The sequence below is a fragment of the Hermetia illucens genome, chromosome 3, assembly GCF_905115235.1.
Source record: "Hermetia illucens chromosome 3, iHerIll2.2.curated.20191125, whole genome shotgun sequence".
Lineage (NCBI taxonomy): Eukaryota > Metazoa > Arthropoda > Insecta > Diptera > Stratiomyidae > Hermetia > Hermetia illucens.
Window position 1 is genome coordinate 161,342,154 of NC_051851.1, and position 17,952 is coordinate 161,360,105.

A 17,952-nucleotide genomic window follows, 5' to 3' on the forward strand; every position below is an offset into this window, starting at 1 on the left:
TACGATCGATCTAGTATGCATTTTATGTTTCAACGGATTATTCTCGAAATTAAGAAGCAATTGAAGCGTTATTTCATTTTTCTATCGCTTTAAATTTCTCGATAATAAAAGCAGATTAGTTGTTTTTCCTTGAAAATACTACAATTTTCATAGACATTGACATTGAATACTCATCAACTTCCGGTTAACAGCAGCTGATTTTGACAGTTCTTATTCCCGCTCAAAAACTTGTCCTGAGTTTATTTTCTGCCTTTGTATATACCTGATTTCTGTGTTGACCTTCAATTTTAAACTATTGTGCTATCCTTTTGTGCCGTCATGTCTTGCTTCTTGAACTCACCAACTTTTGTGGAGTATCGGACGAGTCCGCAGCAAAAGGCGAAATCGCGGCAGGCGGCCTTTGATAAGAAATATGGGTCGCCAAAGCTGAATTTGTTGCGGCAGGTAACAACCCATTGTTGGGAGTGTGTTGTAAGGATGATATCGAAGTTCTTTTAATTGCAGAAATGTCGTAATCGAGCCAAAGCGGAGAGGAACAACAACTACACATCAGGAAGGAGACTTTTTGGGGATCAGGTAAGTGCTTTAATCCTTCAATTAGGGGAAAGTTCGTTTTTGTGTTTTTTTTTTGAATATTTTGGTATTTAGCTCAAAAAAGGGGCCCGTCCGTGGGCCACAAATGTAGAACAAAATTTTCTTCCCAATTGGTCCATTCCGACATCAACAGTACATAAAGGGCAAAGTTGGTTTACTTTCTCCTCTGACCTGCGTTAAACTAACAAAAGACAACAACACCGCCTGGGTGATCGCATCTTTCAAGGTGACTTATCCATACGAAGTTGACGTCATCGGCAACCCTTCTTTCTGGCCTGAACCGCCCCAATTCGCGGGTAAATTTCAGGGCAATCTGCCTGCCTCGCCGAATTATATAACTGGATCCATGTTTACCGTCATCAGAACGTTACGGGTTTAAGAACCAAGCCGGGGGCCAATTTATCCGTGCTGGCTCAGCAACACCATGTCATCTATATCTCCGAAACCTGGCTGGACGATGCCATATTAAATTGTGAGCTCCCCGAAGGGTACTCCACTTTCCACTGTGACAAGTAAGTCCACCGGCGGTGGCGTCTTAATTGCAATAAAAGATACACTCTCCGCCGAACTCGTCTTCTCCTCCTCTGGCTTTCCTTTGATTGTGTTGCTCTTCGTGTCTCTCCACCCAACTTGTTCCCGTTCATTGTGTATCTTGTGTATATGCCCCTGTGCTTGCCCTTCTCACCTGTATGAAAAATTGTTTGACAGTTTGTTCGAAGTCCTTCCGGTCAGATTCTCTCCCTTCCCTGCCCTCCCTATGCGGAGATTTTAATCTCCCCATGCTTCACTGGACTAATCATCCTAGCTTCCTTCCAACAACCTCTCCCATTCTTCCTTTCCACTTTCTTCCTTTATGAAGACTTGCTTTGCTCTGAATTTCAATACCACTAAAAAGTCCTTGGACCGTACTCTTGACCTCTTCTTTCCAACCTCCCCGAGCGCCACCTCACTTTATTCCCTAGAGCATCCCCGTATGTCAAAACTGTCGCTCACAACCCCGCGGTTGACTTTGAAGTGGAGCTCCGTCGTTCAAAACCCAAAACCAAGCGTAAATCCACTTAGTTCAACTTCCGCAAAGCTAATTTTGATGGTCTGAACTCAGCTTTAGCGTCTTTCAACTGGGTACATATATTAAGCAACTCATCGTGTGATCAAGCTCTAAACACCTTTTACAATATCCTGTCCGATCTCCTCTCCTGTTATGTCTCTTCTTCCTTTCCCTGCCTACGTTCGTACCCAACTTGGTTCACAACGGAAGTTCTTATTAACATTCGCTTGAAAAATACACTGCAGAAGAACTTTGGAGCTTCTAAAAATGGCGCCGATCTTGCTCACTTTAAGACTATACGCTCTAGTGTGAAGTCAATGGTCAGATAAGCGCGTAAAAGGTACTTATTGAGTGTCGAAACCGCCATTGCCAGCGGTAACTTAAAACCTTTTTGGTATCACCCTCGCAATTCTCGTAATCCCACTCAATCTCTCCTTTCTTTTATTAGTTTCGCTGACTCCATTGCCAACTCCCCACAACAATCTTGCGATCTTCTCTGCACCTACTTCTCTTGAGTGTTTTCTCTCTCGAGCCCTCCATCCTCTACACCTCTCATAACTGCAGACTGCTCCGAATCTCTGGCCATTTCTCTCCTTACGTCTTCCTTGGTTGAGTTCCTCATTGGTAATCTTGACCCTAATGTCGGACCTGGCCCCGATGAGTTTCCTAACCTCTTCCTCCTTAACTGTAGAAAACACATTTCCCTCCCCGTGAGTATAATCTACAACAAAAGTCTATATGAATGCTACTCTTCCCGTCTCTGGAAAGAGGCCCTTATCATCCCTATCCTCAAGAGCGGAGACCCTTCTGTTGCTGTGATCTACCGCCCCATTTCTCCTCTCCTCTTGCTCCAAAATCCTCGAAAGATACGTCAACGACTGGTTAATTGCACACTTTGGTCACCTAATTGTCAAAGAGCAGCATGGTTTCGTGAAACATAGATCTACGGCTCCAAACCTTCTGGTCTTTACCAACTTTGTTGCTAAATGCTTGAATTCACGACAGGAGGTACATGCTATTTATACCGATTTCTCCGAAGCCTTTGATACCGTTGACCATAACATTCTCCTCTTTGAACTTTCACTATTAGACTTCCCTTCCTCAGTCATCTCCTGGCTTTCCTCCTATCTCTCCCATAGTTCCTGCAAAGTTTCTTTTCATGGTTACTCATTTCGTTCCTTCTCTCCTTCCTCTGGTGTTCCCCAGGGCTCTGTACTTTGCCCGCTACTATTCCTGTTTCTTATCAATTACCTCGCCTCCATCCTCACCTCGCCTCCATCCTCACCTGCCCGTACTTGCGTTACGCAGACGACCCTAAATTATTTGCCTCTATTTCGTCTCCGTTGGACTGTGCTCTCTTACAGTCCAACCTTGATAATTTAGTCCGTTGGTGTTCGGTCAACAAGCTAACACTGAATGTCAACAAATGCCACTGGATGTGTTATTCGCTTAAACCCTCCCCAACATCCTTTTCCTATTCTCTCAGTGGACAACCCCTTTCACTATTGACCTCCTTCAAAGAACTGGGTGTAATATTCGACGACAAACTTCGCTTCAATTTCTACTTCGTTGACATCAATAGAGCTTCCAAAATTTTTGGTTTTATTCTACTTTCCTCCTCCGACTTTACCTCAGTTCAGCCCTCCTTTACACTCTTCAATTCCCTTGTCTGAAACATCCTTAAATATTGCTGTGTAGTCTGGTCTCTCTTCCGCATTCGTGACTGGCGCGCTCTAGAAGTTGTACAACGCAAATTCACCCGGACCCTCTTTTACAAAAAGAACCTTCCACAGGTTGATTATCCGTCACGATTCCGCACCCTCAATCTCCCCTCCCTACAGCAACGCCGTATCTTCCTTGATATGTGTATCCTTTTCAAGCTCTGCAATTGTCTGATGGACTGCTCCGCCAACCCGGATATTACTTGCCGTTTCGCCTCGTCTCATAACACACGTAGTGCGGACATTTTTGAAGTACCTTTCGCGGAGCTCGAGGTTTACTTGCACTCTCCGATTCCGAGGGTATGCCGGTCCTACAACGCCCAACAGCTTGCCTCCTTTGACTATATTTCCTTCTATAGTTTTAAGCGTAAAATAAGCCACTCACTTGCTCCTGCCTCTGAGCACAATATGTAATAAGGAATTTGTTTTCTGTGTATTGTCCTCATTAAATAAATAAATAAATGAATAACTAAATTGGATGCGGACTTAGGACTCCTTCAATCCAATCCATGTCTTTCAATTGTAGAATATTTAGATGATAGATTTGTTTATTCCTAAGTCTGACGTTGAAGTTTCAGTGGCAACTCCAAAACTTGTATAAGGGGTTCACACGTTGTTTCCGTATGTTTAATGGCCTTGAATGGTAAGAAGATCTTGTTTGAGAGAACATTCCAGAGCACTCTAATATCACTTGGAAAGATTCCTTATCGCATGATGCCGTAAGTCGGGAAGATGTTTTCCTAGCACAAATTCACTTCTGACGACGTGGCAACGGAAATCAAGGAATTAACACAGGTTACGCGTATCAAGCGTTTCCGTTCCGCGGTCATGGGTCGACGACACCAACTTAAGCCTCTTTTGCGTGACTGCCAACAATTTGGCCACGTTTCCTCAAACTGTGGCTACGACCCGAGATTTATCAAATGCGCGGACCCACACGACTCTAGGGACTACTCTTGAACGACTGTTCAAGTCAACGCTGGCAAGGAGTCAGCGGCGCCCCTCAAATGCGCAAACTGTGGCCAACTGGCTCACCCAGTCAATTTCTCCAAATGCCCTCGTAGATTGGAATCAATCCAACGCAAAGAAAAAGCTAAAAGTGTCCCGCACTTCCGTCCTATTCCGTTCTCCCTGTTAAAATCAGTTCACCGTCTGTTTGCCTTTTTTGGCTGGGGGGAATCCATTATGGATACGCATCTAGAATCGAAGAGGCGCTTGTCGGATTTTTTACCGAATAAAACTTCCCATATTTTCTCCACACTCTCCCCGCGGGATCACTGTTCTGGCGCTGCTTCGCGGGGCTGTTCAGTTTATTAAGTGTTCATGGAATAGCTGCTTCTGTTTTATGTGGTCTTATTTGTATTAGCTTCGCTTCTACGCCTCTGTTCAGCTTCTGCTTCTGTATCTGATTTCACGATATGGCTAACCAGATTCTCCATCGTTAACGGGGCCTCAGCTCATTCTCGAGGTTTGTCCTTGGGTGTACAATCTAGGGCATCTTGGACGAAGAAAACATGTTCTGCATCTTCTGGTGCACCTTTACATGTAGGACAATCTGGCGATTCATCCAAACTGAACTTATATGTAACTTAAAACTGTCTTCGATTTTCTACAATTTTTATTGCAGATGCCCACACTGGTGCCGCGTTCAAAACAAAGGAACTGGCGACTAGCGATAAAACTAATTGTAGGTTGTGTTTCGGGCCCCCTATATTTGGAAGAATCCTTGCTAATGTCGAGCTGATGGTCGCTGGTTTTTGCCCAGTAAGCTTTAAATGGGGTCCAAAACTAAGTTTTGAGTCAAAAGTTACTCCCAGGTATTTTAGCGATGGCTGGGGCCGAACGGTATGTGAGCCGATGCAGATCTGAACGGTTTTTCGTTTTCGTCGCTTCGGGGGACTGTGTTATCCCGGACTAGTTTTACTGCGTTCATAACTTCGTATGGAGGGATATCTTCGGCATTTAGTGAGATCGTAGGAAATGTAGTTTCCGAATGTTGGGGAAACAGTGTCGAAACGATCTCACGCATCAATCTAGGACACATAATTGAAGGAGACCTTTTACGTTTTACTGCCTGACTTGTACGCACCTCCCCAGAATTTGCCTTTACAGAGACGCTTGAAACAATCATTTTTACTCTTCGTGATGGTCCATTGCAATTTTTTACGTGCGCTTTTATACTCGAGATACTGTTGTTCGTATTCCGGCGTTGACTTCGCCTTCTGACCTTCAAAAAATCCGCTCGGTATTTCGCTATTTCAGGGTTTCACCAGTAGTTGGGATTTCGCTTTTACGCTTCCATGTACATTTTGGCTCCTTACTTCTTTACAATTCACGTCAGAACTAATATCAGATTCGGAAATTATCAATTAAGACCTTTCATTTCATCAATTTTACATCCCCCATTTACATGTATGGGGAGCCCCCTTTTAAACTCCACCTAAATTTATGTCACTCCTGTGTATGCGTGGGATGTCACAGTTGTCATCTGTCCACCAAATTTCGTTTGGATCGGTTTAGCCGGTTTGGAGAAAAGTACATGTGACAGACAGACACACCGATAGTTTTGTTTTACACAAAACCTTAATAAAAAATGGCTGTTTGTGGTTCACAGTTCGTTAAAGAACCAAAATGCAAAGCACAAAGGAAGTGGAAAGTTTGTAATTAAATGTTCTTTTTTCGGAAAATAAAATACGTAAAGTAATTTACTTCAACAATTCCCACTCGTGCTATTTACAATTTCGGTTTAACAACAATCGATTCGTTGTGAATTATTCTGAATTATTTTTATAAGCTCTCACAGCGTTCGCAGTTTATACCTTGCTCGCACGACACTCATGAAACTCCCAACCGCAAATAACCCGGTCGAGAACACATCCTCCAGGAATTCTCCTGGAGCATATGCTCTCAGAGGGCCATCCCGGTTCCCATGGTACCAGATAACCTCCGGTGAGGCTTCGTGGCAGAGCCACTTCAAATGACTCCTTGTAGACTCGGGTCTGATCGCCCTCCTCGAGTACTTGGGGACGGAACTCCCCAAAGGGTCAATTGGAAGTGATGATACGATCCCCGATTTTAATGCAGGCGTAATTTCTTTTGCAGCGCTTAGTGGTGAGGACCGCTTCCGCCTTTTCCTCCGCGAGTGCCAGTCCAGTACTCTCTAACCAATCCTTAAAAACACTGATTGCTTCGATTGAGTACAACTTAGCGTCCTCTAGATGCTCTGTGACCACAACCGGTGCTATATCATCGGCGTAACCCACCACCGTGGTCTCCTCCGGAACCGGAAGGTTAAGTACATCATCATGCATGATGTTCCACAGTAGCGGGCTCAGTACAGAGTCCTGTGGGACACTCGCGGAGACAACGTACTCCTTGGGTCCATCATCGGTGTCCGCTCTTCCAAGCAGCTATCGATAATAGTAACGAGGTAGGTGGGCACACCAATTGTCGCCAGAGATTTTCGTATAAGGTTCCAATTGGCCGAGTTGAATGCATTTCTCACATTCAGGGTCACCGCCACACATATTTGCTGGTGCAACCCTTTCCGTGAATTGCATTTTCGGCCAAGCCAGTAATCATTTTGATGGCATCAATGGTTGATCTGGCTTTACGGAACTCATACTGCCTATCTGACATGCTTCTTTGGCTCTCGACGGCTGGGAGTAATTTATTATAAATAATCCGCTCCAACATTTTCCCCATAGTGTCTAGAGGACATATGGGTCTCTAAGAGGACGGTTCCCTTGGAGGTTGTCCAGCCCTAGGCAGCAGCATCACCTTCTGCCGCTTCCATGGTGCAAGAAAGATACTCTCGGACATGCAGCTCGTCTCTGGGGACTGGTGGAATCGGCGTCACATTCAGGGGACGCTGGAAGGTGTCAGTACCTCCCTCTTGTTGGGGAAATAACCCGTGGATTATTTTCAACAAGGGCATAGGGCACGTGATCTGCAGAGATGATCGGCCTTTCCTATAGGCATGCTCCTTTTGCCCTTGATCGATCCTACCTATTGCCCTCTGAGCCAGCTTTCAAGTTCACTATTCCACCAATAATTGGGTCTTCTAGTGGGGAATGAACATCTCCTATCCATCGACGCGTCACATGCTTTAGAGATGCTTTATGTAACAAGGAGGGCTCTATCCGTGGAGGTGCCTGCTTTGCTAGGCAGGTCTAGCCACACCTCCATGAATGCTTGCCCATCCATCGTTTTGGAAACTATCCTGGTGTTCTTTTGGATTTCGGTTTCCTGCCTTGTGGCTCCGTCCTTAGTCGGTCGCTGTATGTGAAGTCCTCGCTAACTTACCAGGACATGTCACGTGCTAGCGCAGGGCTGACAAAAGTCAGATCAACAATTGAACCAGTTCCCCCTTTCCGATAAGTGTTTACATCGCCTTTAATAATAATAATAATAATCGTTGGCACAACAATCCATATTGGATCAGGGCCTTGAAGTGTGTTAGAGCACTTCATTCAAGACCTTAACGGTACACTACAGAACACTGTAGGAGGCAATGTGGTCAGCATTACGCTCGCCCGAGATTATTACATCGCCTTTGTTGGTCAGAACTACATCCAACTGAGCAAATGCTGCTAATAAGCACCGCCCCCTTGCGTTAGTCTCTTTGCTGCCCCATTCGATAGCCCACGCATTAAAGTCACCGACTATCACCTTTAGACCTCGTCCTCTGTCTGTCTGTCTGTCACTTCCATTTTTCTCGGAAATAGTTATAGCGATTGACACCAAATTTAGTGGAAAGGTGGGAGCATTCTCCGTCGAATTTAAAGGGACACATGCAAAAGCGGGTTTAATTTTTTTTCACGAAAAACAGTTATGTCGGGTATCAAATGAAGGTCTCGATAAGTACTTTTCGAAATCAGTCTTAGTTTTGACATTTGTTGGAAAGGCGGGAAGTGCGGTGGGTCGAAAGTGATCATTTCTTTCACGGATCCAGTCTCAGAAACTATTCAACCGAAAAATTTGAAAAAAAAATAAGAGGCTGCCACTCTATGGTGCGTAGGCTCCAAAATACTCTCCATACCGATGTCTGTATATTACTGTAATTTTTAGTAATTGACTACAAGACCTACCTTAAGTTCGTCCTAGAATCACAATGAAGGCTATAATATCGAGCATGATCTCGCCATGTTTGGTGAAAATCGCACCATTACTAAGAAAATTATAATAGGTCAAAGTTGCCGTTTCTGTGTAAATTCAAGACTTTGAATGTCAGTATCACGCGAAAGCGGATATTCTCACATAATATATACATATATTTCATGCTAGGCACTACTGGGAAAAATGTCCACTCAAACGATTTTATAAAAGAAATACACCAAACCTTTCATACCTGAAGCGTCCAGCTTTCCTGAGTTATTTTGTATGTCACACTTTCGATAAAAAGTAGGGAGATTCCTGAAAAAAGGGAAGTGGGCGATCATTTATTAATAGCAGATCTGAGCGACCGAAAGCTACAAAGGAAAACTAGCAAATCCGGCAAAAATATTGGTGCTTGAATGTTGGCGAAGTTCAGGTCATTCATGTCCTTGTTTTTTTCATTCAACAAAATTCGCGCATTTGCTCCTTTTCAAGCAAGGATCAGAGCCTTACCTAACTTACAGAAAGGGTATCCAGAAATTTCTTTACGAATATAATCATTATCATGAGAACTTTCCACTATCTAAGCGAGTGATTTCCTGTAAAACCTTTGGCAGAGCGGACTAAGTCTCTTATCAAGGTGTTTTGAAGATATGCAGATAAGAATTTAACCTTTCCATTTAAGTCATTATAAATTTTATTTAACATTTGAAATCTCTGTACTTATCCAAATACCAATAAGCCAATAGACCAATCACGGCAATTGCAGGTGGTAATCCACTCAGCATTTCACTGTAAAAACACTCAGGGGTTCAATTTAATCCGAACGCATTAACATCGCGTTTATTTCAAATCAATAACATTTCATAATATTCTTATCTTTCGGCTTTCTTTCCAAACAATCAACAAAATAAGGCGCTGATTTAAGATACTAAGTGCAAAAATTAACATAAAATGCAAAACAGCTAAGCCAAAGCTATCGTAATACTAATCAATCAGTTTTCGTGGAAGTTCCCTCTTGGTTTGTTAATTTATTGTTGATAATTATAAATCTATTTATTGATACTATCAAGAGGCTTTGTTCTTAAACTCAATGTCAATAGGTACAAGGTAGGTACTACAAAAAATTTAGGAAAAACAATTTTTTTATATCTTGATTTCATGTTTGTCGAGTAAGCACGGCATAGAGACAAATTTTTCATTTTCATTTAGGGGGATGAAGCGAACTTTGAATTTTGTTTTTTTCTTATTTGAGTTCAACACACGTACCAGATACTTGTGGATTTCTTATTGATGGACCCAGGAGGAAGAATTCTGTACGCATCAACTATTACGTTAAATACAAAATACAAAAATACGCTGAGTCATCTGTAAACCACTAATTGAAAAATTTGGACCACCCTTCTTAGGTACTTCACGGAGGATTAAAGTAGAAGGTTTTCAATACTGGAAGTAGACATATGACCATATTTATTAAGAGGCCCGAACACTGTCAACGGCAGTATTTCATATGGTTTTTATTTTATTTAATAAACAAGTCGGGAAACCGGAAGCTTGACGCTTCAGGTATAAAAGGTTTTGTGTTTCCCTGTATGAGGAGCATGACGTAGTTCTCCATTGGTTTATAGCATTGATCCGAGATATTGAAATCGCTCAGTTCTGGGCAGGTTACTGCCATTGACAGCGATTTAAATATCTCGAGGGGCGGGTTACTGCAATTGCCAGAACTGAGCGATTTAAATATCTCGAGGGGCAGGTTACTGCCATTGCCAGAACTGAGCGATTTAAATATCTCGATTCAATGCTATCAGCCAATGGAGAACTGCGTAACGAAATTGTTTCACGCATTAACGCAACCTGGATGAAGTGGCATTCCCCAACTGGTGTTCTTTGTGATCGACGTATCAGCGCACGTCCCAAATCTAAAATTTACTGCAATGTCGTCCGTCTGCCGCTCTCTTTAGTTCTAAGTGTTAGTCGACTGTAAAGGACAATGAACGGCGTCCTGCGGTAATCGGGACGAAGATGTTGCATTGCACTGGTGGCGTGACACGTTTTGATCACGTCTGAAATGAGAACATCCTCGATCAATATGGGTTTGCACCGATCGTGGAAAAACTGCAACAGAGGCATTTTCGATTGTGTGGTCACGTAATTCACGCTAACGAGAATTCAACAACCAGTATTGGTCAGAACATTGAGATCAATGCTAAGCAACCAAAAAGCAGGCCAAAACAATGGTGGCTTGATACACTGGATGGGGATTTAAAGGTCTCGCAATTACATGCTGATCAGGCATTTGATAAAATAAAATGACGAAACCGATCACGACGAGCCGACCCCGCTCGAATTGAAGGCTGAAGAAAAAGAAAAAGATGTGAAGAGCGACGAATGCACGACAGCTCCGTGTAATATAGCTAAAAATCCCATTGTCCTCTATTTTCTAGAAAGTGATTTAAATAAATCATTTGATGGAAAGCCCTGTGTTGATAATGGTCAACCTCATACGCTTCACACTCTGAGTTTAACATTATTAGCATATGCCATCAATTTAACCAACATCAAATATAAAAAAGGACTAGGGAGAATTAGATTCTTCTTGAATGGAATTTTAATATGTCACTGGAATTTCAATTATTCTCGTTAATTATGACGTCAGCATCCTATTTGTATGGCTTAGGATGCTGTTAATTAGCACGAAATTGATAAGTTTGAATTTCTATAACTTTGACACTAATACTTGGATTTTCATGGAATTTGGCATGTGTATGCACGAGACTGTCCTCTATGCCGGTGCACCTAGGATGAGCTTAAGGGGAGTTTTTTAGTCAATTTCTAAAAGTTGATAATATACTATTAGTAAATTTATTTGAGCAGATACCGGAATGGGACATCTCTCGAAGATTAAATTTCACATAAGTGTTTTACACAAAACCTTAAAAAGGGCTGCAGATAAATAGATTCTTCATAAATGTGACTTTAATATTCCACGCGAATGTCAATTATTCCGAATAATTATGACGTCAGCATCTGATTTGCATGGCTTTGGAAGCAGTAAATTCGCGCGAAATTGCTAAGTTTGAATTGCTATAACTTTGGCGTTAATGGCCAGATTTCCACGAAATTTAGCACATACTTACGAAATATTGTCCTTTATGCTGGTACAAAATCCTAGGATGAATTTCAGGGGGGTTTTTTAGTAAATTTCTAAAAAGTAGTAATATACAATCAGTAAGTTTATTTGAGCAGATATCGGAATGGGACATATTTTGAGGCCTAGATTTCATCTAACCGCACCTTCCTCAATTTTTTTTCGGATTTGTGGGTTGGGTAGTTTCCGAAAATGAATCCTATCTCACTTCAAGTGCGTACATTTTGACTCCTTACTCACGCACTTTGCAATTTATGCCAAAACTACTGTCAGTTTCGGAAAGTACAAATCGAGACCTTTCATTTGATACCCTACAAAACTATATCCGGTGAACAAATTTTTGAATCCCCCCCTTGCATGTATGGGGAGCCCCCCTTTAAACTCCACCTAAATTTATGCCACTCGCTGTATGCGTGGGATTTCATAGCTCCCATCTGTCCACCAAATTTCGTTCGGGTCGGTTTAGCCGTTTTGGAGAAAAATGCGTGTGACAGACAGACAGACATTGAATCGATTTTAATAAGGTTTTGTTTTACACAAAACCTTAAAAAACAAATGAACAGATTTACATGAATCCGTTAAAATCCGTTTTGAATCAGGTCGATAGGATAAATACTGTTCGAGCTATGCTGTCCACACGATCGAAAAACATGGTTTCGAGAAAAACCTGTATTAAGTTTCGAAAGGGGGAATGAAATAAGGTAGGAAGAAAGGTCTTACTTTTTTTATTTGATTACTCCGCTATTCCTGGACCGTATAGCAACTTTCCATCATGAATAGTTTGCCTTCTAAGTACTTGCTGGGTATGCAAACGTCCTTCGAGCGTGTTAGCAATTCGCGGAATTTATGCATTCTTTGTCGATTTTAAGGTTTTATGTAAAACAAAATCTTATTAAAATCGGTTTACTGTCTGTCTGTCTGTCACGATACGAAATTTGTGATTTTTGAATCTCACTACAAGCAGTAACATAGTTAACTTTGAGTTTAAGGGGGCTGGGGGGCTGTCCCAAAAAGGGTTAGTTATTTCAAGGATCCGTTCTCAGAAATTATCCAACCCATAGATATGAAAACGAATATGGTGTATCTAGACCTCAAAATACTCTTCATACCGATATAAGCGCTTATATTAAAGTTACAGAACGGGTTATTGTTTAGTGCTACGCAATCCAGTGGTACGGACTACATAAAGCAAGAACGTAACAATTGGCGATAGAGGTGAGATTGGGTGAGCCAGAATGGTTAAATTCGAGGGCTTGAGAGTGGAGCAGCTTAAAAGGGAGTTGTCAGCGTTAGGGCTCCCTACAACGGGAACTAAAGCAGAATTCCAAAGGAGACTTCGCGAAGCTTTGGAGTTGTGAGGTATTAATGTCGAGGAACGTGAATTCCAGTGTGAGTCTACACTGTCTATCGAAGGTCGCGAGGAAGCAGCTGGAACGTCCACGGTAAACAACAAGAGATAGAGGAGAGCATCCGAAAAGCTGAAAAGTCGCAGGCGGAAGCAGTTAAGTCGCACGGCAGTATCAATCAGGATATTCGAAAATCACATGAAGTTATCAGTCAGGAGGTAACTAAAGAGGAGGAGCGAAACTACTGAGAGGTAGTAGACCATGGAGAGGTCATAAGCGAAGGTGTAAAATGGCAGGCGGAGGTCATGCGAAAAGGTGTGAAGCAGGAGGAAGAAATTTGTAAGCAGGAAGAATTTACCTGGCAGGACAGTGCAAAACTGGAGGAGATGACTGTTCAACCGTTGATAAGTCGACAGACGGAAATTCTGAATAGGCAACAAATTGATAAGAAGAACTTGAAATCTTTATGGACAGAGCTAGCAATAGGCATATGCTGGACGGTAAGGAATCTAGCAATAGTGTACAACTCGCTCAGTGACTTGAAGCCCATTGTTCGCCAAGTTTGTAGAATTCATGAGCACAACACTTGCACGTGTTTTTAGAAGCGAATGTTATAATTGGAGAAGAGGAAGGAATGTAACACGGAATTATAAAAAACGTCGTAAGAAGTGGAAGGTATCAGAAGGGATGGATAAATGGACACGGAAAAGGCAAGAGTTTTGGGAAAATTATTGTGAAGAAAGCGAAGCGATAAATAGAAGAAAATTGAAAAGTTATACGAGTACCTTAGAACGATCCAGTAGTGTTTACCGTTTGAGTGCTACGGCAGAGAAAGAGTTGGCTTTCGAGCAAGCATGGCAAGGCTCTGCAAAAGTAGTAAAGGTAATGGAAATAATTAACTTGGAGGAGCGGAATCAAACAGGAAGCTGAGATGAATTAACTGTCAAAGGTTGAATAGCTAAGTCTTACGCACCACGACGGCAGAATCTTCTGCAAGTGGGTAGAGGTGTTCAACGCTTCGGAAAATGCAGGTCGTGGATTAGTACAAATGTTGATGGTTGTGTTATAAGCAAGGACATGGGGCATCATTTTGAAGTATTATGAAGAAATAAGCAGTGATAATTTGGATATTATCGAAACTATAACGAAGGAAAAACGGCGGTTTTATTGGGTTAGATGGTTAGGATCAGATTGCGTGAAATTGTGTGAACGACATGACCTTGCAAAAGGGACGAAGAGACGAAGACAGAACTACATTCTCCTATGTGAGATTGGAATTACATTCGAAAGGAGATTTATGGTTGCGGTAAAGCCGTCATCAGAAAGCGGTAAGGAAAAGTTGCATCATGCAAATAATAGGAGACAAGCAAGATTTGATGTAAGAACCAGTTCTTTTGGCTCCTTCGAGAATCAATTGGTATTGCTCCAGAGTTTTCCAGCAAAATCTTTGCATGCCTTTCCGAAATGTTCTGCGGGGTATAAAAGGGCGGGAGTTTTCCCCTCGACGTCAGTTCAGTTCTTGAGTTAGAACAGATCGCGCCGGTTATGAATACGCCTCAAATCGTACCAGTTGAAGGTATTGTTCTATAGTTAATTGTACAATACGGTTGTAGAATTTATTGTAAAATAAACGCTTACATTAAAGTTCTATAACTAACGGGTTTTTGTTTGGTGCTATGCAATTCAGTGATACGAGCTATGTAAAGCAAGAACGTCACAATATGACTATATAGAGAAAACCAGAATTTATAGCTTGTGTATATTATTCATCAATAAACGTATACAAAAAAACTATTTATATTTAAATCATCCTTTGTTGCTCACGGTTATCCATTGTTCATTTAGCAGGGTGTTGGGTTCTTCCACTATTGCGGGGCACTGGCTTATATAAGACTATGCCATTAAACTCGGCATACCATACAATTTGCAACGCCGGAGTCCCGAAGTTGCGGCGAAGAGGAAGAAATCCTCAGGCACTTCCTTTGCGGTTGTCAAGCTCTAGCTAGGGCCAGGCTATGGTCACTACGTAGACAATTCTCTAAGGGCCTCAAAAAGATCTCTGGCTGTAGGGAGGGAGCCTGCTATCCTTCGGGGTTAGCTCTAAAGATCTGAGTCGACAAGATGCTGCTTTCCTTGTTTTTCTCGCAGCAGTCGCGGTCTTAAGCGCTTGTGGCCCAAAACGGCGCCTCACGGTGCTAATTGGGCTCGAAGTGTACACCAATACCTACCCACTTACCTCCTCAATTGGAGATACTTTCATTGGTTTAGTTGACTTCGATGAGGAGCTTTTTATGGTTTTGTGTAAAAGAAAACTTTATTAGAATTGGTTCATTGTCTGTCAGTTTGCCACTTGTATTTTTCTCAGAAACCGCTGTACCGGTTGACACGGAATTTGATCAGAAAATGGAAGCTATGAATCCTTCTACGTTCAGTTTAAGGGAAGTGCCCATACATGCAAGTGCGGGGTGTAAAAATGTTTTCACTAAATATAGTCGTGTAGGGTATCAAATGAAAGATCTCGATTAGTACTTAATGCGAAGCTGGTCTTAGTTTTGACATTTATTGGAAAGGCGGGGAGTGCGGGGCCGGAAACTTTCTTTCTCAGGCAATGGAAAAAACGTGTTCTGCGTCCTTTGCAATATTTGGTCACTTTGGGCAATATGCTCGATAGCCTCTGTGTCCGCTTAAGAATTGAGTTGGTCGAAACCGATAGAAATCATAGAAATGGTTCTTTCGTTTTGAGATATGTTAGTTACTTCGACGGTGGCGTACCAGTTTGTAGCTGTATAGATGCCTTCAGAGTTGAATAATTCCGGAGTAATTTGAATGGGTTTGGCGATAAATTTGGATTGAGGAGGGACCATCCCTCCTTTCAAGCATAAAGTTAGGTTTGAAGTGAAGTGGAATAAATGCGTTGTGGGTAATAAGTATGTTTTTACTTAAGTCAACTTTTGCACCTAGTTGAGATAGTGCATCAACACATAGAAGGCCATCAAAGTATCCATGAAATCCAAAGATCAGAAACCTTATGCTTCTGGGTTTTTTGAATTCAACAAAGTTAGGTAAAGCGATTTCCTTCTTCACTTCGTGTTTCGCTGGAATCGTAGTAATTGAAATTGGTTTTGTTGGTTTCACGTCGCGGGAATCTGCATGTTCGGGGTTTATAAAAGACGACGATGCGCCGGTATCTATCCAAAACTTTAGCGGTCTTCCAAAAAGGGAGGATATTTAAATGTAGAGTAGTGTGCTTCCGTGTTTGTTCGTATCTAGGTATCCGATGGGGCTACGGAGACACTCGACTAAAAGTTTTCACCGTCAACCTCGGCGTTAGGTATGGTCCTCACAAGGAGTTGCTCATAAGGGGTATCAGTTGTAGAACTAATTAGGGAAAGAATTTCATTTACATTATCCAAAAAACCGAAAAGAAGACGCACGTTTGCCTCGAACTTTGTAAATCTTTTATTGCATCTGGAACGCGAAGAGAATTAAAAATATCGACAGGAGTTCATAACGCACATGTCGATCGGTCTCTTATCCGCGTTTCTCCTGATGCAAAATTTGGCAACTTCACCCAGGAGGACAACGGTTCGAAATGTATTAAGTAATTTTTCTACAAAAAGGGATTTAACAGAGGCGAGGTACTGCAGGTAAATAAGTTCTCACAGATGTCCTGTTTTATATTAATCAGGAATGATGTTTCCTTTTGTCGTTTCGCCACAAGGATTTCTGCATTTTTTTCACAAGTTTGGCGGATGGTTGTGGGATTAGATCATCAGCCTCTCAATTTCGCTGCTCTGGGTTCGAATCGCAGTCGTCATGGGTGTCTGCTCGTGTTGTGTTTGCCTCACTGTTGTGAGCTTATCACTTATACAGCGTTAAGTGTGATTATAGTGAAACTGATGCAGAGTCTGACTATGTGGATGCCCTATACTCCACTAAGAAGTCAACTGGAAACACAACAAAAGAAATACTGTTTGTCTATCGGTTATACGTAGGTTATTGAGAAATTTTTGAACCTGATTGCGGCGAGTATCAAGATTAGGATGTTGTGCATGCAATCAATGTGAGATGACAAATTAATGGACCCGATTACGTATGCTTTTTAAAAAAACCCGTCCCTTATGAAATCGAATGGAACACTGATAGTGTTATATTGTGTAAAACAATGTTGAAAGTTTGGAAGCGATAAATCTTTATTTATCCTCATATATATAGGGGCGTGTTACTTATCCTGTCCTTTTACTTTCTTTCTCTCATCAGGCCAATATCCAAAAAATCATCCTTGAAGAGCTAGCTGAACTGGATATGAAACTTGAAGAAGAGATCCTAAAAGAAATTCTCCTTAACGTCGACATATGGCTCGCCGAAACTGTCGAGGAAGAGGAAAACTATCTGCAGAGTAGCGAAAATTCATCAAGAGACGTTTTTTGTCCGATTTGTCAAAAGTTAATTTTGGAACCATCATCAATTGAGCCGAGCGTCCTTACTTGCAAGTGTGGAATAAGGTAAGCTTTTGTCATTTATTAGAACTCACTAAAACCTCAAAGTCCTTTCATTTCATTGAACAGATTCCATTTCTCTGGATCGTTGAGTGACTTTCAGCAAAAAATCGACGGAGTAGTTACAAATCATGGGGCCAATTGCGATGCGAATGTGTACTTTTTCATAGAGCCAAAGGGTCAAGTTTTGGTCCTCAACACCTTTTGTGAACAGTGTGATTTCTTTCAGTCAATTTGTTAAAGTTTTGTTGTGGGGAGGGCAAGGACTATTAATTTATTAGATTTAGAAAAAATATGGAACTTGGATATTTGCCCTGAAATTTATCGGAAATGAGGCACGGCGAGCAAATTAACGAAGCTTAGTTGCGATTAAAATTAAGTTATTGGTTAGTGTGTATAAATCATTATATGTAAGGTTACAATTTAAGACAATGCTCCAAGTATTCGTGTTGAGCGGTGATTATTTGTTAGTGTTTAGTTTGTTATTTTTGTGCAT

General features: G+C 41.8%; 1 protein-coding gene across 1 annotated transcript; it reads left to right on the forward strand.

The window, feature by feature from the left end:
- Positions 1–74: 74 nt before the first annotated feature.
- On the forward strand, positions 75–17,944 carry LOC119651556 (RIP-like protein). Its single transcript, XM_038055189.1, has 4 exons — positions 75–444; positions 505–576; positions 17,218–17,462; positions 17,526–17,944. The coding sequence occupies exons 1-4, from the start codon at positions 319–321 to the stop codon at positions 17,695–17,697; spliced, it is 615 nt and encodes a 204-aa protein (XP_037911117.1). The 5' UTR covers positions 75–318; the 3' UTR covers positions 17,698–17,944.
- Positions 17,945–17,952: the final 8 nt, after the last annotated feature.